Genomic DNA, 22415 nt, shown 5'->3' with positions numbered 1-22415 from the left:
GTTTAAAATGCAAAGCTTTCTATTTATTCTTCTCTAACTCCAGACTTCTGGCAGTACAATTTCTGACAATCATATTGTTCTTAAAAGTGCTCTCTTTTTGAATCTAAGGGTTTGTTTAGGGTGGTTTTGTTTTGGTTTTGTTTTTTTGAATTGTAGCACTACAAATAAATTTGAACGCTTCACAGATAGAACATATAGTCCATTAAGCATGGACTTCAAAGCTCAAGGACTGTCAGAAATAAAGGCCTGCGAATATTACTCACCCTTTCACTAGATCCATCAAAGTAAGTCAAGTGCACAAGGTTAGCACAACTGTAAACATTTGCAAGACTGAAGCCAACAGATCACTCTTAATACAGGTTTTTTTACCAGATGCATTGCATGAGAAAATTCTGTAACATATTTGCAATATGAAATATACTATAAAAGGCAGAAAAAAAGGTTAAAAATTTGCATGCAGTATGCAATAGTATAGTTATAACAGTATATCTAAATACAGGCCTTTAAATCTTTTTACATCCTAATTCTACTTGCTCATATTTTAGGGCAAGTTTATATGTCAGATAGGGGATAGTACATTACAAAAGCAATGTTTTACATATCACAATTTCAAGACAACCTATTGAAAGAAGACAAAAGTCTTGTGTTTGTCCATTAGAATCATGTTTGGTTTTAACCTGTATATCTGCGGGGAATAAGTATATATTTTTACGAATAGAACAGTTTTGTCCAATCTCTTCTTTTATGTTTCAGTGAAAGTTTATAATCTAACTGAATGGGTCCTTGAGTAAAACCTGGATTTACAGGCTCCAAACTGGAATTTAAATGTTCTTTTGGCATCTCTGAGATCTGCAGAGCAAAGTCAAATGCTTGATGGAGTTTTTCTTTCAGGAAGATCACTAGCAGAACTAGTAATGTTTACATGAATCCATGGAATTGTACCCTTGAGTTCACTATGTAAAATGCAAGCATCTGAGTCAAAGGATTTTTTATCGAATCGTAAAATGCTTTCTAGAACAGTATGATCTGTAGTATACCAGATAATAAATATGAAAATAAAGCAAGAGTTATTCATTTTGAGAGAGCTGAGGGCTCCAATATAGACTCTGGAACCGGTGAAAGTTTCTTCTGTCAGCTGCCTGATTTAAAAAAAGCATGTGTGTGTGTGTAGACTAGGACACATATATCTCACCATCTTTTGTGGTGGAAGTTTGTTTCTTTAAAGGCTTTCTATCCCAGTGAAGTATCAGGCAGTCAGTAATTTCACAGGACAACCAGAGGGATCAAAAAGTGGTGCACCTTTTCTGTAGCATAAGGAAATGTACATGGCCATTCCTGCCACATTCTTTACTGTGAGAGTGGTGAGACACTGGAACAGGTTGCCCAAGGAAGTTGTGAACGCTTCAACCCTGGAAGTGTTCAAGGCCAGGTTGGATGGGGCTTGGAGCAACCTGATCTAGGGGAAGGTATCCCTGCGCATGACTAGATAATCTTAAGGTCCCCTCCAACCCAAACCATTTTATGATTCCGTGATTCTATCCCTCATTTTAGCTTAGTTTTAAAGCCCTTCCAAAATCTCACACCACTCTGCCTGTTTTAATGAGGCACTAAGAAACAACTAACTACTAATACTTTTTAATTTGCTCAGGTTTTTAATTTGTAGGTTGGCAGCCTGTGGTGTCACACAGTGCAATGGTCTGAGCAGGTAACCTGCTCCTCAGGAGAGGAGGGAGGTGCTCTGCCAGCCAGGCAGGGATACTCCAGCTGGGAGAGCTGGTCCTGTCTCTCCTCAGCGGTGCACGTTTCCCACAGATTATCCCAAGCAGCCATCCATCAAAGGACAGGGTGATAACACATACCTTAAATATTTACGGTGCCTGCACTTTGAGAACGAGACAGTTCGTTCACATCTGTGAAAGGGTCACTTTTAAAACATCAAAATAAACCATCTGGCTGCACAACTGTTTCTAATTACTTCCCTGCCTAGACTGTAAACTTCGGGGTTTGGCACCGGCCTCCCTCCCAGAGTGCTGCCCAAATCCCTCTTCCAGGCAGCTAATCAGAGCCACTGCCGGACGGGGGGAGCAGCCCTGGAGCCTGGCTTGTCCAGCTTGCAGCTCTGTGCACGCTCGGCGGGTCTGTCCGGCCGGCTGTCCGGCTGTCCCGCTGCATGCGTCGGGCAGCTTGCGCCATGTACGCACAGCGGCTGCTGGGGCTGGTGCTGCTGCCGCTGGTCACCTCGCTGCCGGCCGGTAACCTCGCGCCGCCGGCCGGCCCCCTGTCGCTGCGGTAAGTCTGGCTCTGAAGGTCCTGGAAGGCGGTTGCGACTGATGTAAGAGGTGTCAGGAGTGTGGAGGCTGAGGTTATAGAGGGAGCACTGGAGGGGTTTGTGAGCTCTTCCTCTGCCTGCTTTAAAGTGACACTGGGGGAAGTGCTCTGGGTCACTGGGAACCTAAATAGGTGTTGTGAAAGCTCTGGGGGTCATTTGCAATGCTGTATTTCATGCCCAAGGTGTAGATTTTTAAAGCAGTGAGTCGGGAAGATCTGGACAGTGATGACTCTACACACAAACTTCCAAATTCTGCTGCCCTAGCGGAGCAGGCGCCTAACCACAAAACCCTGTGAGTTCCTGCTTAGCAGGTACACTGCACTTTGCTCTTCCCCTCTACCAGGGCCAGCACCCGTCTGGCTCTTAGAGCCAGCACCTCCTTTGCTCCAGAGCCTGCAAAATCTAATGTTTGAGAAGTGCAGGTACTAGTCACCTGAATCCTCTGTATTCCCTTGTGTTGTGAACAGTTTTTTGGCTTGGCCAGCCCTTTGTTCTGTTTTCCTGCAGTCCAGCTCCTGATGAAGCAATGTGTGATTTTTCCCTGTGTATGATCTCTCTGTGCTCCAGTACATGGTACAGTTGCATGGCAGAGCTGCAAATCTTTAGATCTAGCATTCAGATTCTGCTGACTTTACTAAAACCACAGTGACAAACTACACTATTGCAGGGAAAGCAGTGATTACTTTGGTTTCCTTTTCTGATGAAAGCATGGATCCTATGTATCTGACAACCAGAAAGATTACTTTGGCAATGTATTTTATTAGAATCAACCATAGTTTTGCTTATTGGTACCATATATTCCTGTTATACTACCTAGATGTTTGGATGTATGCATCTTTTCCAAGCCTCTTGGAATAATTCAGATTAAAACTTTTCATGATAGACAATTAAACTATAAGAGGTATAGACGTATATACCAGATACACATAATGAAAAAGATGATGAACCTAATTCAGTTAACATGGTCAGTAAAATACTATATGAGCATTAACACGGATAGCAATGAGATTTCTGATGAAAGAGAAGAAAATTGGGTGAGTTGAGGCAAGTAGTAGTTTACAAGCACAACTAAACTGGTAGCATTTAAAACAATATTCTGAAGCCATGGCATGAGTGTGGTTGCCCATGAGCCAAGCTCTCATCGGATCAGCTCTGAGCTGCAGCCACTGGCTTTGACCACAGCTTGTTCTGTTTGCTGTCCTCTGCAGGAGTGGTTTGGGTCGTCCTTCATGCCACCTGTCCTGGGCTGAGTCGGAGCTCAGGTGCCATGTTCCAGGGGGAAAGCTGTGCAGTGACAGGGGCAGATGTGAGTGTGGAGTCTGCATCTGCCAAGTGACTGAGTCTGGCAAATACTATGGGCCACTGTGTGAGTGCCACGACTGGATGTGCGAGACCTACGATGGGAAGATCTGTGCAGGTAAGGAAGCCGTGACAGAAGCTCAGAAAATTAAAAGCATATATTACAGCCAGAAATATGTTGAGAACACAGCACACTGATACAGAAGAAGCACAGTTATATTTGTGTTCCTGCACCATGACTCTAAATAGGATTGTGGGCACATCCAAGGATTTCACGAGATTATAGGATACAAGTCAATGGCACTGTCTTTGCTATAAAATGGGACTTTGCCCAGTGCGAGCTTCATCTGCAGCAGGGCCAAAAGCAGGAGTTGCTTTGGGTTGGGAATCTCTGCAAAATATGTTTGGAATTTAATGCAGGACACAATATTGCACGTGGTTTTCATATAATATTGCTGCATTTGACTTGCTTGCCTGATGATGGCACATGGTATTTACCAATGCTTTAAACTATCTCTGAACAATCACTTTTGTCCTGTAATTATTTGTTTTCTTCTGCTGCTATGAGAAAGAAGGTTTGCTGTAACAGGTACCACACTGAGGGTGTATAAATATGAAAACTCTGGTTTTCTTGAAGCAATGATAATGCTTCCAAATAGAGATTTTAAACAATGCAATTGTATTGTGGTTTCAGAGATTTCCACACTGTCACAGTATTCTTTAATGGCAGATGAAATAACATACATTTTTGGGACAGAATTTAGCCCCTGCCAGTTATTGGAACATATTGCTTGGTTTGCATCTAAGCATTATCACTCTTTCATCTTTCCAGCTGTCTTTACTTAAGTTTCTGGGCAATTTTGGTCAGATTTTGAACATTTTTTTTTTTTTTTTTTTTAAGCAGCTGAGAGCAGGATTTTAGAAAAAAGCAGAGAAAAGAAATGCCATCACATTCCTAAGGGGATTCAGCCTGGAACTTGATGTAAGGGGCCAGAAGGGTACTTCATTTCTAGTATTTGCTTCAACAGCTTTACCAGATTCACACAAACGTGTCATCTTTTCAGGCCAAAAATTGCAATTAGGTCAATGGGAATGTTACAGGAATTCTCCTAGTAAGAGGACAATACAAATGCATTCCAGCAGTGGGTTTGGCAAATTTTGTAGGAAAAAAGAGCAACTTATTTTAGCAACAATGTAGCTAGGAATGAGAAGTCCAATAATAACATGAAAAGATCAAGGATGGGATTATAAGAAAAATGTTTGTATTTAGAACCTATAACTCTAGAATTTTGTGGAGAAACTGATTTATAGTGTTAATGCAGTTATCAGTGTTAATCCAGATACATAAGAAATATCAGTGGTCCACCGATCATTTCAGTGCATTGCTGTCCCAGCTGTGAATTTGCTGATTGGTGGTTTGATTTGCTGTTATTGCTGGGGTAATTGTATAAAGTGAAACTGAAAGCTCCTTCGATTGTAATATTCTGCTACAAACTCCAACATTATTTTCCTGTTAATGTCATGGGTGGTGGCTGCAAGTTTTGCCAGTGCTTTCATGAAAGGGGGTGCTGACAGGATAAACAAACCCACGAGATTTGTAACAATATTCAGCTTTATGTGTAGCCCTTCATGCAGCAGTTCAAAGATGTGAATGTTAAGTGATTAAGCATTTTTAAAATAACCATTTGTTGTAGCTGACACCTTTTGTAGCTGGGGTATTGAAGCCACGTTACCTCTGAGATGTCAAATAGTTTAAATTCACTCTTCTGGAAAAAAATGTAGCAAAAAATTCAGTACAAAGGCATGGGGAGGAAAACAGCTGTGAATAGCCTATGGGTTTTGCTTGTTTGGTTTGTTTTCTCTACAATGGTGCTGAAAGTCCCGCTGGCTTTCTTGGAGTCCAGGACTGCCCAGCATTCTCCCTGCAGGAGAGTGGCCCTGGGTAACTCCTTCGGGACTGGGGCATGGGGTCTAGATCCAGAGAGGGAAATGCCTCCTTTTGGCTGTGCTTGCCCTCTTCATTTTCCCCCCCATGGTTTTAGTCACTTAACTTTAAGTTGTGTGTATGTGGGTGGAGAGGAACATGGAAAAGACGGTCAGATCTAGTATAACTGGCAGGAGACTCATCCTTATGTTGTATGACTAACACCCCCATCCCCAACCATTCAGTGAACTGCATCTCTGATGTCTCTTAGTATTACACCATCAAGCTGATTTCCCATGTATGACATAGTTCCCTTGCTTTGCATTTTTGAGCACGTTCTTTGACTCCGTGATGAAATTGCATTTCCTCTAGGTGAGTAGCCAAAATGTCTTCCCACAGTTCTATTCATGTTTCCTGCTTTGGTTTTTTTTTTCCTATTTTTTTCATTTTGTCACTTGCTGTTCTATTTCATTGTGGGTCTCTCCTGCTGAGTACAACAATAGTTGCTGACTGGTACCACGTGCAGAACTTCTAGATGCTAATTGAATATTCCTCTAAAGAGCCATGGTATTTGAGATTAATGCTGTTTCAAACAAGGTACTTTTCAAGCTGCCAAAGTGATGACTTTTTCAAGTGACTGATGTCTAATCACCAGTGATGTTCATATTCACAGTTGGACAAGCAGAGCTGTTTGAATCACAAGTGCCAAAGATAACTGTGTTTCCCTGCCAGTGAGTTCAGACATACCTCTACCTCCCTCTCCTGTCCCAAGCTAACCAAAATATATGGGTGCTGAATATGCAGCTCATAATCTTCAATGCACTTCCTGGGTCAGATCCACCTTCTGGACCAGTTGTTGAACACCCATATTCTGGAGAGGGAAGGGCTGAAGATAGAGATGATTTGCTTTTTCTTATCACCTTCTGTAAGCAATGAGAAAGAGATTCTGCCATGAGTAATGAAAACGAGCAGATGCAAATGCCTCTGTCATTTTACTCTCCCTTGAGACTTCTTTGCTGTATTTCCCTTCCGTGATGTTTCCAGGTGCTTTAGAGGGAATCCTCAACATTTTTTTTGCCTTGTATCCCATTGAGATTGATAAAGCAATAGGTGATATCTCATGGAGTCAGAAACAAAGAAGAGAGAAATGAATTTCTGTAGGTCAAGTAACTGAGCTTTCTGTCTTCCTCAATGGCTTTCATATCTGCCTGCCATATCGCAGGGTGTAGAGGAAAGAAGACTCCCAATCCTATCATTCTCTTTGCAGTGTTGGTGACATCTTTATTTTGTTATTTGCTGCTGGTCTTCACAGGAATGAACTAAGAGGAGGAAGACTAAATCAAACACTGATTCAAAACCCCAAAGGATTTATTCTTTATTCAGGTCAGGCAATGTATTTGTTGCTGTTTATTTGCAAATAGCAGTTCTAATCTCAGACAGTTTCATATTGCCTCAAGCTTTCTTAGCATAAGTGGACCCTGTGTTTTGTGTAAAGGGAAGTGGAATGCAGCACTAATTCCTATCACATCTCTGCTTGATACCTCTTTTTCTGTGGTTTTGCTGTAGAGAGGAAAATCAATGTTAGTGAATTTTATTTTTTTTAAGCTAATCTTTTTTACTGTGCCTGTGATTAATGATGATAGAAAAAGTAAATTAAATGCAGACTTCCATGGCAAAATGAAATGGGAACACTAGGTCCATTCCTAGAGAATGGACCATGGAAATTGCCAGCTGGGACATGAGACAATATGATTGTGCTGCTCATAGTTGGTGAGATCGAGGGACAGAAACCATTCGGTGACAGCACGGAGAGCAACAGAGGAAGAAGGTTCCTTTTTCTTCAGAACTATATTAATTGCTATTGGTTTTCCATAGTTATTAAGATTTTATAAACAATTTTTATTCCGGACTGAAATACCTTTTGCACCTACTATGATTGCCACACTATAATGGTACTGCATGATTTACCACTGCCATAAGCAGTTGCTGGGGAACTTCTGTTGCAGCTGTTCAGGCCAGTGAAAGATTTTTACATTTCTATTCCAAAGCTGTAGATGCTGTAAGTGCTGTACCTATTTTAAGACTAGTTCAGCAATGTAATGGCAGTGTTAGTTGTAGTTTTTCACAGCCGGAAGTGTTATCATAGCTATGTGAAGGACGGAAAGATATCGGTGCCATTATTTTCCACCCTGTAAGGCTTTAAACTATGCAGAGAACAGAAGTGAAAAATTAAATTGACAAGGAGTGGATGTAGAGATACAAGATGAATTGAAATTACAGTGTTGATGTAATACATAGTTATGCATCCATGTGATTTTATTGGATATATGGCCCTATATATCAGTTGGAGAGAGAAAATGGAGAATGCAATTTGGACAACATTTTGAGCTGAGGACTGCTCTGCACAAAAGCTGAGTAGTGGGCTATCTTAGTTGAGTTGGAAATGCTCTAGCAACTCTACCTTTTCATTCCTGCTGAAGAGAGGTCTGACACGCTGATTTTTCATTGAGCAGCATTTCTTGCTAAAATTGTGAAGAAAAGCCAGTCTGTGACCTGCATTGACTGCCATTTGATCCAAAGTGAAATTCAAAGCCTTGGATTTTGAGAACAGGTGTAAGTCTCTTCTCTGAAAGCGGTCCTGTTTGCGAATATTCAGCTGTGGCACATGTGGTCATTGGACACATCCTCCTAAAAAGACCAAGTTAAAAATAGAGCAGGAGGCTACTCATGAAATTGGAGGTTGTGTTTCTTCTCTGACCTGGTTTGCTAGATTTCAGAACTTGGCTTAAGTTACATTTCCTTGTGAAGCAGGGGTGTGTAGCTGTGATAATGGCATATATACTTAGCTCAAAACAGATAGTCTAGTCATGGAGTCTAGTAGAAGTGAACTTGTGGTAACGTAGCCCTCATTATGTGCTTATTGCTTTGCTAAGTGCACGAGGTCCTGGCAAACTTACAAAGCACAAGCTAAAGCCTATTATTCTCAGCTTTATGCTGTTGGTGCCTGATCTAGGCAAACTCAAGTAGCTTATATACATCTACAATTCCTGTAGTTCCAAATGCAGTGTTTATTCATAGCAGCTGCGAGTGAGGCATGACGAGAAAGCTCAGGAAAAGGCACTGGAGGGAGATTATTGGAAGGGAAGCATTTTAAAAGTATCTTATTAAGTGATTTGTAGCTTAATGCCTAGTCCTCATTTTGATCACCTTTATCTGCGGATACTACTCATGGAAAATATATGCTAGCTTAAAAACTAAAAGTGAGTTCCTGAGTATGTGGAAGGAGAGGCTATTTGTAGCACCTAGCAGAGCTGGAATGCAGCTCCTCAAACCGTCACCAACAACAAAGCAGTGCAGGGAGCAGCATCTCCTTTACCTTTTGTCCTTCTTTATTTTGGGTTGACAAGCTTATCTTTTGCAGAGAAAAGCAAACCTTTGCACAAGTTTTGACAATCTAACTAAGTGGGTTTGAATGGGTTTGAATTTTTATGTTGCTCACAGGCCGATAGAGAATTGAAGTCTTCATTTATTTGAAAGCATGACCTTTATGACAAAATGGCTTTCACAGACTGAGTCCTTTTATGAACATTTGAGTTTCATTATCATTAATATAGAAAAAATATGGACAATAGAAAATAGATGGTATACTTAATGTTACAGAACAGTGTATTAATGGTCTTACCTGCTTCATCGGTGGATGGGTTTCAGTAAGTGTTCTCATGACAGCCTTTGTCAGACAAACTGACTGGCTTGGGAAGATTTTCTGTGCTTACTTGAAGTTCTATTGTTGATAAGTGGTCCTGTAAAGGGCTTCAAATTTACATCACTTTTGCCACTGGATTGTAGACCTTTCAGTACAGGCATTCCCAGGTAGTTTGTCCTGATAAGGAGCATGTAATTGATTTAAAAATTTTCCATGAGTTTTTTTAGGAGGAAAGAGCACATTGCTATTGCTGTCCCAGGTAAAAGGGTAATATTTATCTAAAAAGAAGTGATGCTTGGCTTCCATACAAACAAAGACCCCAAAGTATATATGTGGTACTGGAACTTATTAGTGTTTTAATTGAATTATATGGTGGTGCAAGGAGGACATGTTACTTTGCGATGTACCTCAGTTGTATTGCTGGAGTCAAATTTCCTTTGGAGCTGGGAAGACCATGTAGAACAAGGCAAAGGTGAAAGAGCTGGAATCTGAGGGCTTGGGGGTAATTTTTTTTTTTTCCTTTGATATCTTTGATTTTTTTTTTACTTTTCCCTAGAAAGAGAGGATTATTTCAGACCAACCCACTTGCAAGCCCTGCACATAGCAATAATTCTAGATTAAAAAGACACATATCCAGACCCAGTGCGGTATGTTTTCCTCCACTTTTCTGTTCTACGTTTGAGTACGTACTGGAAAACTGTTCTTCTTTTATACAATAGTTTAAAAGGCTATCTAAAAGCTTCCTTTCCTAGTGATAGAGTGAGTCTTTGTTTGCAGATAGGGGCTTGTGATTTGGAAAATGCTACAGCCAAAATCTGTTGCTCGGGCAGGAGCAGTTGTATCTGCAGCACCCAGTCACAGTATTGTGCTTCTGGGGAGCGATGCAGGGGACAAGGAGAGATTAGAGTGGGCTTTGGGAGAATCCTCCCATCCCCCAAACAGACTGCCACAGTCCACCTTCCTCAGTCATGCTTTTTCCATCCTCTGCTTCCAGCAGCTCCAATTCCTGCAGTTCCAGATGATATCAGCAATTTTAAATACTGGGGACACTAACTTTCATGATCCTCAGGTAGAGACTATTGAATGCGAAAAATAGCTGGTTTTAAGTATATTTCCTGTTTTGCATGTAATTACCTATTTAATTAAAAGCATGTATTAAAGTTATTTAAATCTTGAAGTTGCGTGGTTGACAGTTAAGAAATGTTAAATCTGATTGTCTAACACAAATAATGTGCATCTTTTAATTTTGCATTCATTATGGTTTTCTCCAATGGACTTATGCTTCAATGTCAATTGAAGGACTTGCCTCCTGACATTTGAAATGTCAGGCTTAGTTTACAAGCTTGGTAGCATATTTAAAGCAAGATACAAATGTTAATAGTTTACCTTAATCCATTCGTTTGTCTGAAATGTGGAGAGTATATATGGTGAAACAGTTTATTGTCATGTAACACAGATTTCTTCATGTCTTATTACCTCACTCCAAGTGTTTTAAACTATGTTTTGCAGAAAGTAGCCAGATATTTGCAGAAATTATCTGGGTATTTGCTAAATCCAATGGTGCAAGCTGATTGAGTCTTGTAAGCCAGAAGCCCTTCTGAAAGAAAGAAGAAAACCCTCTTCCTCTTCATTCCCTGGAACACACAGACTTATTTCTTGTCTGTCCTTTCCCCTTCAGAAATTCTTGGGTACAAGTAGAGCTGGTGGTTTGAATGTTTTTTCAGCAGATGAAGATACAGGCATTTCTTTTTGAGGTGAAAAATGAATGGCATTTGTCTGTGAACAAGACATAAATTACATAACCCAGTTCATTTCTACATCTGTATACCATAATCAGCATGTGCTATAAAAGAAAAAATTAGTTGAAAGATTTTATTTGCCTTTTCAGTTGTACATCTACATAGTTTTTGACTGTGAGCAATTCCTGTGACTTTTAAACTAGTAACAAATCTATATGTCTAAAATACATTTCTGTTGTGAACAACCTGTTTTCCAAAGGTATAGTTCAGAACTGAAATTTAAGCACTTTCTCTTTCTTTCTCATATAGCTGCCTGATGATTATCGTGTTTACTTTAGGGAATCTTTCAGACAGCCAACTCTCATCTCTCTTTCCCTCTGAACAGTGTGTACTGGATTCTTAGGCACCACAAGCTGATGGTAGAATAAGCTGGTAGTGCCATGCTTATACAAGCAGGATAGATTCCTCCTCTCCAGAAAAGAATGCAAGCCCCACTTCAGATGGTGTGAATGTGTCTGGTATACAGCACTGGACTGTAATGATTGCAGCATCCAGCTCTGATATATACCTTTCTTTGCAGTTCTTGCAACAAGTTACTAGAAGGTATGTAGTTTTGTTCTGATACTAAAGAGAGGGGAAGATGAGGGTCAGAGATCAAAAATATGCCTTCTAATCATCTTAGACTGATGGCAAGACTCAGAACAGAGCCCAGTTATCCGAGTCTTGCTCAGGGACCCTCAAACCCTTGAGTCCCCATCAAGTGCAAGAATAAAATATAATATTATGAAAATTATCAGTTAAGGATGTGTCAAAATTTTTTTTTCATGTTTATATGCTAAAAATACTCTTTCATGCAAATAATAATGTGTTCCTTTTCCAAAGAACCATCTGTGCATTACATACTACTGAGTTGTTGATTCCTCTGTATCATTATCCAAGTGAGAGCAGCTTTGATTTATGAAAACACCCAGTGTGTTTCCAGCTTAAAAGTATTCCATCTATAAAGAGGGATGTGGATTTGTAGATCAGTTCCACAGAGAATTGGTCAGTTTGCTCATTCAGAATATTGTGAAATAACTTTGATTAATCAAGCTAAGAGTAACCATTTTCAAAGATATTCCAGACTCACAGGCTTTTAAAGAGAAAGAAGTTTTTAAGTTCATAGCCTTTGAAGCTTACCATGAAAGGATTATAGAGAAATGTTGATAACAGCAGGTGCAGTGACATGCCTGGCAGACTGTGTTCCAGAGAACAGTCCTCAAAATGGTGTTTTGTAAAATCATGCTCTGAAGGATTACTGGGGAAATTCTGACCTCTCACATCAGGAACAGGGAAGAACTGAAATGGATGACAACCAATTTCATTTTACAAGCATAACTTGCAGAAGGTCCAAATCGTGCTGAAACCTAGTGATGCCGTGACAAAAAGCTATGTGAGAACATGCTGCAGTGTGGTTCTCCTGAACATTTTTTTGCAGTTGTGTCTTTTAATTGCTATATGATTTACATGTAAAAAATCTGCTTATGTGGGCTCTTTTATGATAATGGTCTACACTGACATGATTCTTTCTCAATCAGTTTTTAAACTAGAGAACAAGTGGCAATGAATGAATTATACAACTGTAGTCAGAATTACATCAATAAAGCTGAGACCTTCTGTTGCAGAATCATAGAAGTCAGTATTACAAATTTACTTAGCTTTTTGTCTGCTGCACTTCATTGGAGTACTGTTGTAGGACTGTTACTTCTAATGACCATCCTTTGAAAGAATTTCATTTCATTCTCACTTCTGTTTCAAGCTACAGATAATCCTCATCACAAACACAGCAAATGTAATGAAGCACAACTCCCGGTCTGTGCTGAAGAAGAGATCCACGTGCCAGCTATCACTGAAAGAAAATTGCCTATCACCTCGAGAAAGCGCAGTTTCTCTAGGTGGGAATTGAGAATGTAGGAGCAATTGCAGTTGAATACAACTAGTCTCCATTTATGTGGATTTACCTACAGTCTATGTTTGTGGAAATACTTTTAATGAGGCAAAATGCTCAAGTTTTACTTTTACAATTATCCTTTATGTGAAGAAAAAAAATATAAGTCAGTTTTAACTGTCTCAGCTCTCATTTAGCATCTCAATCCTGGCAGCTTCAGCCACTGCAGGTTAACTAAGGCTGGTGTGTCTTGGAGCAATGTCTTTCCTGCTTCTGTTACTGAAAGTCTATCTGAGAACTTTCCAGAATGAGCCAGTCTGCCTAACCTGTTCTTTCACCAACCCCAGATAGAGTGAATTTTTCTTCTTCTTCCTAAACATATTCCTTTCTTTTCATTCCTAAGTCTTTATGGCACCATCTGAAGGCTGTGCTGCCATTCAATGTGACCTTGGTAGGCTGGAGAATTGAGTGGAGAGAAAACTAATGAGGTTCAACAAAGGCAAGTGTAGGATCCTGCACCTGGGGAGGAAGAACCCCAAGCACCCCTACAGGTTGGGGCTGACCCTCCTAGAGTAGTTCAGCTGAGAAGGACCTGGGGTACTTCGTGGATGATAAATTGACTATAAGCCGGCAGTGTGCCCTTGCGGCCAGGAAGGCAAATAACATCCTGGGGTGCATCGGGAGGGAGGACTGTAGCCAGCGGGTCGAGGGAGATGATCCTCCTCCTCTACTCGATCCTGATGAGGCCACATCTGGAGCACGCTGCCCAGTTCTGTGCTCCTCAGTACAAGAAAGACAGGGAGCTACTGGAGAGGGTATGTACTTTGTTAGGTTTAGGAGTGGATCCTGTCACTCATCTGTACTCTTCAGTTGAAAAAGATGTTTTAGTAAAAGGAACTGGTGTGTGTTGTTTTTTGTTGTTTGTTTTTATGGTTGTTTGGTTTTTTTTGTTTAAATATAAACAGAAGCTTATGTTTTCTGCTCACATAAGCCTAGTGAAATCAATACAGTTATGCCAACAGAGAATTGGTTTCACAACATTTCCTTCCCTTGTTTGACCAGAATCTCTACTCAACAGCAGACAAAAGTACAACAACATCATACAGACCCTGTCATTTACCTGCAAATGGTAATTGTAAAACAGTAATAACAATAATGAAATCTCTAAAGCGTAGCTTGGAGCTCTTAAGCTTGACAACAATTTACATGATTTTCTGTTTTGTTTTTCTTCTGTGTATTGTACTGCTTTAAAGAGTTACATGTTAGTCAGCAGTAGTTTGACAGGACATTTACCAAAATAATTTTAATTCAGATGGGCAGAGTTGGACTTAGCAGAAATGAGACTTTTGTGTGGAAATATTCTTATAAATGAAAACCAATATTTCAGAGTTATACTCTGCTGTATTAATTAAGGAATCGGTTGCACTGACAGAACTATTCCAAGTTTTATTAAATGGTCTGCTGATTTGGAAAGTCACAATAAGATTCAGATTTTATAATTGGATGAGCAGGGTAATTGTCAATCCCTTTTCCCTTCACCATCTTAATGCCTTTGTATATGAGTTCTGTGGGATTTTGTTCTATAAATAAGAAAATCCCATTTTAAATGCAACTGTTAATTGCTTAAATGTGTGTCTACTGCAATTACAAGCAGGTTATAAAGGATTTATTTACTGATAATATCCAGAATATATGGCATGAATTCTCCATAGGTGGTTTCAAAGAGACATACCACATAGGAATTTTTTAAATTAAATTCTTGCAGGATAACATTGTGAAGGCTATATCTAAATAATACAGTGACCATAGACTTCATTTTAGTTCATGAGTACCTTTGAGTTAGAGGTTATTAAAATAATCTCATTCTGCCTGGGACATAATTTATCAAGCTCTTTCAAAATAAGCACATAGTTTCTCTTCATATGGGCATCTAGTCCTCTGTTTTCCTGGGTTTCAGGTGTTGTCTTGGCTTTTCCTCCACCTTTTTCTGTATGAGCAATGGTTGTCAGCACCACTCTGACCATTTGGTTATCTCTAATTGACAAATAGTTTCTCCTAATTCCAGTCCCATTCTTATAGCCTTTTCTGCTTTTTGGATGGTCTCTATCTGGCCCAGTTCCTTGGGACTGCTGTTCACCAGTTTCCTAATCCATTCCTCTGGCTCACAAAAGAACCATTTCCATGAGGAGCTGGGTGGAAGTTAGACCCACCTTGGCTCTTTTTACACGTCCTGGTGGCTCTTTCTCAAACTAATGACGCTTGTGTGCCAGGCCTATATTTTTGTAGTGGAGGTATGCCTTCAAGAGGAGTTGGACTGCCTTAGGTATTCATTGATCCTGTAGAAGTTAACCGCAATTGTATGAAATTAAATACTGTTTCTCAGCTCATACTTTATTCACGCAGGTGTTGTTCAGTTGTAGAGGCGCCTGGTAGGTTATGAATCTAAACCATGGAATCTTTAAAATAGGCATAAATCAGGTGTACACTGCTGTATCATCATTTCTCCCTGCTTCACCCCTTTCTTCTTCCTGGAGTAGGTGGCACTGCATACTGAAATTCTAGGGTTTATTTTAGTTACTACAAATTATCTGTGCATTGCTTTCTTTATTCCCAAGAGGGAAACTGGTTTTAACCATCATAAAAAAGCTTGTCATAGGGAGACTGTGGAATCTGTCATTGGGAGGTTTAAGGACTGGTTGAATATATATAAATATCTGTGAGGAAGGATCAACAGATACTTGTTTATGCCTCTGGGCACAGAAATGGACCAGATGATCTATTCCAGAGGTCTCTTTGAGGCTGATTTTCTTTGATGCTGCTATGAAACCAACTATCGGCCTGGTGATGTGCCTTAGTGAGGAGGACTTGTGGTAGCATCATCATAGTTTTTGTCATGCTGTTGTTTCTAAATATAATAATTTATTGAAAGGCACAACCATTAATTTTAATCTATTTAAGACTAAGAACTTACATCATTTTTTATAATTTTATAATTTTTATAATACTTTCTAAAATATGGGCATCTTTTTCAAGTTTCTAGATGACCATATTTCCAAGTGACCACTACCAAGTCTCTTAAGCAGGAACAATCCTGGGAACAAGCTTGCTTGTTTAAAGTTTCAACAGAAAGGCACAAATTAATGTTTTTTAAAGATAAGTGGTTGGTTGACTTCTGTAACAAGCTCAGTCACCGTAAACATTTTTTATCCAGTCTTTGCAATTTGATAGAAAGTTAGCAGGGAAAGCATTAAATAGAAACATTTATTTTTATTTGCTTTGTTTAAATAAATGGATTCTTAGTCAATCACTGGCTGTATGGTTAACTGGCAAAATGTACAAAACTGCAAGGGAAAGTGAATGGTGTATATAGGATGTAGGATATATATTGTTATAGGATAATATAGACCATGACAAAAATTATATTCTGGAAACTCCTTATCCTTGTTGGCCCTATTAAACAACAAATAACAGAATTCCTACTTAAACAGGAACCACATCCACTTTGCCTTTCTTTCACTGGAACTAAATATGTAAAAATGTTTTGTCAGATGGTGGAAAAAAAGGGTAGCAAATAGTAGTACATTGGTAATAAAATTATAGAAATAGGACAGTTTTTTAAGTGCTGCTATGAGGATATGCATTGACTATATTATCTGAATGCAATATTACACCCTCCAGAAATTTAATAACCATTCTTGTGCAGCAATGAACTGAACCCTGTGGTGATAGCTGAAAACACTACCTAGATTAATGACAAGTCAAAAGATGTTGCTGTTGTGGGGGGTGACATTCTTCTATCAACTTGATTTCTTTCATATCATGGGAATTGGTGAATTGCCCCTAATATTCCCTTCTTCACGTTAAAAACGCAGCTAAAAACAAGGTGATGCTTTTATACGCAGCATGCAGAACAGGTCTGTATGAATGTTTCTTCTTCCTTCTTTCTCTCTGGTCTTTCCTGCATTGCCTTGGCACATGTTATTCATCACACTTCTTGTGACATTTGTAGGAAGGAAATGGGGAGTTCCACCCCTCCCCAGAAAGCTTCCCCAGTCTTCTCATTTTCTCCTGCACCCAAGAAATATGAAAACATTGCTGCTTGACTTTCCCTTTAGCCCACTGTGCCTCACTTCCCTTCAGAAGAGCCCGTCCTGGCACTATGTTTTGGTCTTGCTGATATTGTGCCAGTCAATTTTTTGTTGCAGCTGAGAAGCATTGATTTCAGAAACTGCTGTAAGGGAAATACCTGTGTTTCTGGACTGTGTATTCTATAAAATCAAATAACTTTGTAGTGCTTAAAGATTTTGTTAGGTTAACCTCAAAAGAAAAGGCAGTACTTTTAGGGGGTGATGTTTCTCCCTTTCTACTGTGACAGAATTTTCACCTCACAGGTGTAGTGACGGAGGCCAGTTTTACAGAATCCTATGGTGTCCTGGCATAACAGACATTCTCACTGTACGCTATTCTTCCCCTTTTGCTCTGCCTTTCCTCCTCATGTGAGTCACATAAGTGGCTTTAAATGTCTTTTAGTGAGTCATACAGAACTGCTGATCGATAGTTTCACTAATTCTGTCCTTCCTTTAATGTCGCTATATACTGTCTCTTTGCTACCTAAAAACTGACATTTCATTAGGTCATCTACTTGACACTTAATAATAATTCCTTGCTTTCCTTAATAATAATTCCTTGCATGCTTTTTTTTTTTTTCTGTCATAGCAATTTCAAAACCTCAAGCTTTTGTTTCTATTTTGAATGACAGTCTAAGTTTTTAAATCCTTTTTCAAAAATGTATCAGACTGAGCATTAGGCTAGCTGCATACCTCCTAACACCTTCTGGCAAGGATTGGAAGCCAAGAATTCCTTTCTGCCGTGGCTTATTGCTTGGCTGAAAAAGAATCAAAATGCACATAGGAAATTTAATGTGGTGGAAGTGAGAAGAATGGGAGGCTCGAAGGTTGGAGACAAATGTAAAGACTTTGTGTACAAGCGGCAGCTGGAATGTATGAGACTACATGCAGTACAAAGTGTTCCTCAGAAGAGGAAAATGGAGGTCTGTTATAGCAGCCACAGTTTTTAAACAGTGAATTAATTTTGTGATGGTAACATTCACAAAATTCCTAACCCAGCCTGCAAATGAAGGAGACAAGCACCTGAAGACATTGTGCATGTGGTATAGAAAGGGAAGACTAAATTGGCAGGTGCCAAAAATCAATAGGAAAATACTAACGCCTTTCCAGGCAAGCACCTAGGTGGGAAAATCCTATTTTAGACACTTGGATAGGCAAGATATATTTCTGAAAAAAATGTGGGAGAGAGCCAAAATAGAGGATTTGTTCAACTGCTGTGCCGAAACATATTGGCATTACAAACTATGTTTTGGCATTAAAATGAAATAAGCAGGGAAGTGAACACAGTTCAATGTCTTCATTGCTTTCCCCTCAGCAATAGCTTCTTCCAAAGTAATGTTTTAATGATAAAAGCACTTTTGGAGTCTTTGTGATAATAGAATAAAATAATAAAAATATTATTTCCTTCACCACCCAAAATGCTAGAATGTGTAAAATAAGCAGTTAAAAAGCATTACTTGCATCATGGCTTTTAAAACTTCTAAGTCGGAAAACTAAAACAGATGCAGTTGAAATGCAGTGTAGTGACTTACTGAGCCATCACCATCTAAACATTAAAAGTCATGCTTCTGGTTTCCATAGAGACAAATCAATGCTAAAATCAGACTGAATTTTCTGTCGTTCTAAGAGGTAACACTTAAAAGCAAAGATTCCTTGTATTGTAAATGGAATATAAAGTATCCATATTGCTTTAAGGATCATCTGTTCTGCTGTTCTTGCATGGAGTTTTTATGTTGGCCAAGGGTGCACTTCAAGATACCTGGTTTTCAAACAGTTCCAGAGGTAATGTAACAAAATTAGTTCTGTCAGGAGTTACTTAGTCTGTAAATGCATCTTGAATTATAATATTTTTTCCTTTGCAAGATGCTGCCTTAGTGATATATTCAAATTTCAGTTAATTTTTCTGCTATTTTCCAAACACCTAATGGTCATAGTGCTGCTTTCTGAAGGTGGTGTATTACATACCATTTATCAGTCCAGCTCTCAATTTCTGTGTTTTCTTTTAAATATATTTCCACGTGTGTTTTAATATGACTGAGAAATTTGATAACTTTTGCTGTTTTGCAAAAACCTAAGAACACTGTCTGATTTATACATCCCAGGGAATGAAAAGTGTTACAGAGCTGTGCAGTCTGCTGAATAGACTTGAGGGCTTCCCTCTGTAAACATTTTAAACTAGTATTGTCATGAACTTTCAAGACATATTTTTTGGTTCCTAAGTAATGAGAACTGGTCCTCAGAATCTCATAAACAATTGTGCAGCTGGCAAATGAACAGGGAGCGGACAGAAACATTGGTATTGGAACAAATGGTATAGAGGATACCTAGAGGCAACTGTTCATTCTGGAGGATGAGCAGGAGGATTTCATCAGAGGATAAAAGAAAGGATTTCATCATAGTAGATGAAATGAGGAAAAAGTAAATAGGCATAGATACAGCTGTTAATATCTATTAAAGACAGCAGTGTTTTGCTTCATTACTTACTTTGCTTGCCTACAAAACTTTGATTACTTTGCCTGAAGTGTTTGTAGTGGTTGTATTGAAATTAGAACATGCGAAAAGGATTTAGATACAAGTAGCAGAGAGTACATTGGCATTTCTTTTTCAAGCAGCAGAAAATTAAACAGCATTAGGATAACTAAACTTCAGGAGTGCTAGTATCAGCTGTGTTGAGACAGCATTTTCAGGCTTTTCTTACCACTGCTGTTGGCAGTAGTTGTCTTTATGTCACAATTTTGATTATGTCAGCTCAACACTATAGGCAGACTTACATTCATGTTCAAAAGAGGAATTTCAGTGCTCCTTTCTGTAATTCAGTTGTAGTTCTCAACAAGAATCCACCACATGTCAAAATCAATCAGTTTTGTTTTTTTTTTTGCTTTAGTGAAAAGTGTGGTTCTCATGGTCAAAAGAAATTTTGGCAGGAGAAGCTATAAATGAGTTAAAAAACCTTCTGAAGCATATCTCTTTTTCTATATACTTGTTACAAGTGCACGATAATATATTTTGCCGTAACAAAGTAAGTCTTGTTCAGTCTTTTACTTTTTACTATCTTTTTCAGCAACATTGGTTAAATCCTGAAAATGGAAAGAATGGCCTGGTTTGTAGCCAGGCTATTAGAATAGCATCAGAGAATGATTTAAGTTGGAAGGGACCTGTGGCGGTCAGATGGTCCAGCTTCCTGCTGTAGGAGGGCTGGTTGTGGAGTTGCTCAGGGTCATCACAGACAAGAAGTCAAAACATGTCTATGTGACAGGCTAAAAAACATCAAAAGAAGTTCAGATGAACTTCTGATGAAATAGCGCTTAATTCGTCTGACTCATTTGACAAAAATTAGAAACAGTTAAAAATAATTTTTGACATGAGATGGTTTATGAAACTAAATTGATTTATGTTACCCTTTTCTTTATTAAAAGTATAATACTTTTATCCTTAGAGCTGTTGTTTGAAGCTCTGTAGTTTATGTCAGAAAAAAAATGCAAGCTTTGAGATAAACACAAAGGCAGAAAAGAAATTTTTTGTTGTGGAGTGTCTTTTAAGGAAGAGCTGTTAATTAGGCTAGTTCTGCCTACTTCATTAGCACACAATCAGCCAATCTGCCCCAGGTTACTTTCTATTTCTGATGTTTCTCTGCTCTTTTAAGCCTCTAGTAGCCTTGACTTTTTCTATTGAGTATATGTTAATCGGTTGAGTTGATTATTCCTGGATTTCTCCATGGTGTGTGATGAACTGTTGGGCATTTCCTGTTGGAAGACAAGAGGAAAGTGGTACATGGTACCTGTCAGAATGCAGAGGGATAGACTTGCTTAGTCCTGCAATTAAGCCTTTTTGAAGTTGCAAGACCTTAATAGTTCATAAGTCAAAGATACGCTGAAGGAATGAACATGCAAATTGCATTGTTCAAATTAAATAAAAAAAAATAATAATTTGGTTTTATTGCTTGGGTTCAAGCATTTCCCTGTTAACAAAAGATGCAGTCATGAAACTACTATCTCTGTCTCAGAATTTGTGCCTAGTAAGAGGCCATTGATAATCAAAAGAAGGGACATGGTTCATCATGACTATGTCAAGTTGTTACTGGTCACTGAAGTGACAACTGAATGACTCCAAGACTCAAAATTTTTGGGAGCTTCAGCTGAAGGCTTTTTTCTAGCACTTGATTCCAGCCTTAAAAAGCCAGCTGCTTTGACACTGCTATTTGAAGATCTTGTTGCCCCATCTCAATTTGACTGTGGAACAGGTTGACTTAAACTCCACATGTCTCATCCACCTTATTATAAGCATGACATAATATTTACCATCCTTCTATAAAACACCATTTTAAATGGTCTTTGAGAACTTCCACAAAGCTTTTTGGTGTTAAATATATCTAGTGTATTGCTACCAAATAGTCAGTCTGGTCTTGTCTGTTAAGCCTGACATCAAAAATAAATCTACCAGCAAAAAGTTAAATAAAAAGCCCCACTTAGGTGACCATTTGCTCTATTCATCCATCAGCAGGGAGGTAAACAATTTCTCTATGACTGCCTGTCTCAGTTCTCTATTACAGTCTGTTTGCTCTCCCTACCCTATAATTACTCCTTTGGATCTGCTGAAATATCCTCTGATTCAAATTCAAACTATTTTCAGAAACACCCTTTAATTCTGGTGTGATATTTCATTGCTCAGTAAATATGAAGAGGTGCTCAAGATTTACTTTATTAATACAAAGTTCTGGATAGCATTGTGAACTTCTTGCTGTGTAAGGTTCCAGTCTGGCAGCAACTAAAAGCTGATTTCCTGGAAAAGCTGAATGCCAAGAGATAGAAGCAGCAACAGTAGGTGGCATAAACTTGCCTCTCCCCAGTACCAGCAAACTAAGTTAAGCAGTCTCCCTTCAGTGGCATGCTGTCACTTCTTCTGAAGTTGTCTCTTTGAGTTCCAGTTTGAGTTTTAACTGTAAAAAACCCAAAACAAACAAACCTTTTAAAATACTGCGTTTCTATAGTTTTGATAATTTCACACCTTGCTCTTGTGCCATAAGCGTGAGGAAGGGAGACATAGCCGGCCTCCCCAGCTGGGCCAGATGTTAAGACCATGACTAAACTTCTTCTGCAAGGAAGTTGATGGAGATGATCTATAAAGGGTGGATGATTTCCTGGCTGCGTTACACCGTTTCCTGGGTGTAACTTGTTTGTGTGACCACATGGTGTTACTCCCTGTCCCAAAATGGCAGGTGATGAGGAGATTCACAAGTTTGCTGGATGTCAGAAAGTGCGTAGCACCCACTGGAGGGTTTAGGAGCACAATGCATAGTTTCTGGGCCTAAGCAAGCTGCTCCCAGAAGAAATACGTATGTGTTTACGTATTTATACCAATAGCTGGAGG

General features: G+C 39.1%; 1 protein-coding gene across 1 annotated transcript in view; it reads left to right on the top strand.

Moving 5' to 3' along the window:
- Positions 1-2191: 2191 nt before the first annotated feature.
- ITGBL1 (integrin subunit beta like 1) overlaps positions 2192-22415 on the top strand; it is a gene marked incomplete at both ends in the record, with an annotated part of 135739 nt that continues 115515 nt past the window's right edge. The window contains 2 exons of the mRNA XM_080613106.1: positions 2192-2289; positions 3538-3746. Coding sequence (XP_080469232.1) covers positions 2192-2289; positions 3538-3746 — 307 coding nt within the window. The remainder of the gene's footprint in view (positions 2290-3537; positions 3747-22415) is intronic.

The sequence above is a fragment of the Psittacula echo genome (assembly GCF_963264785.1).
Source record: "Psittacula echo genome assembly, chromosome: 3".
NCBI classification, from domain to species: Eukaryota; Metazoa; Chordata; class Aves; order Psittaciformes; family Psittacidae; genus Psittacula; species Psittacula echo.
This window is presented reverse-complemented; position numbering and strand designations above follow the sequence as displayed.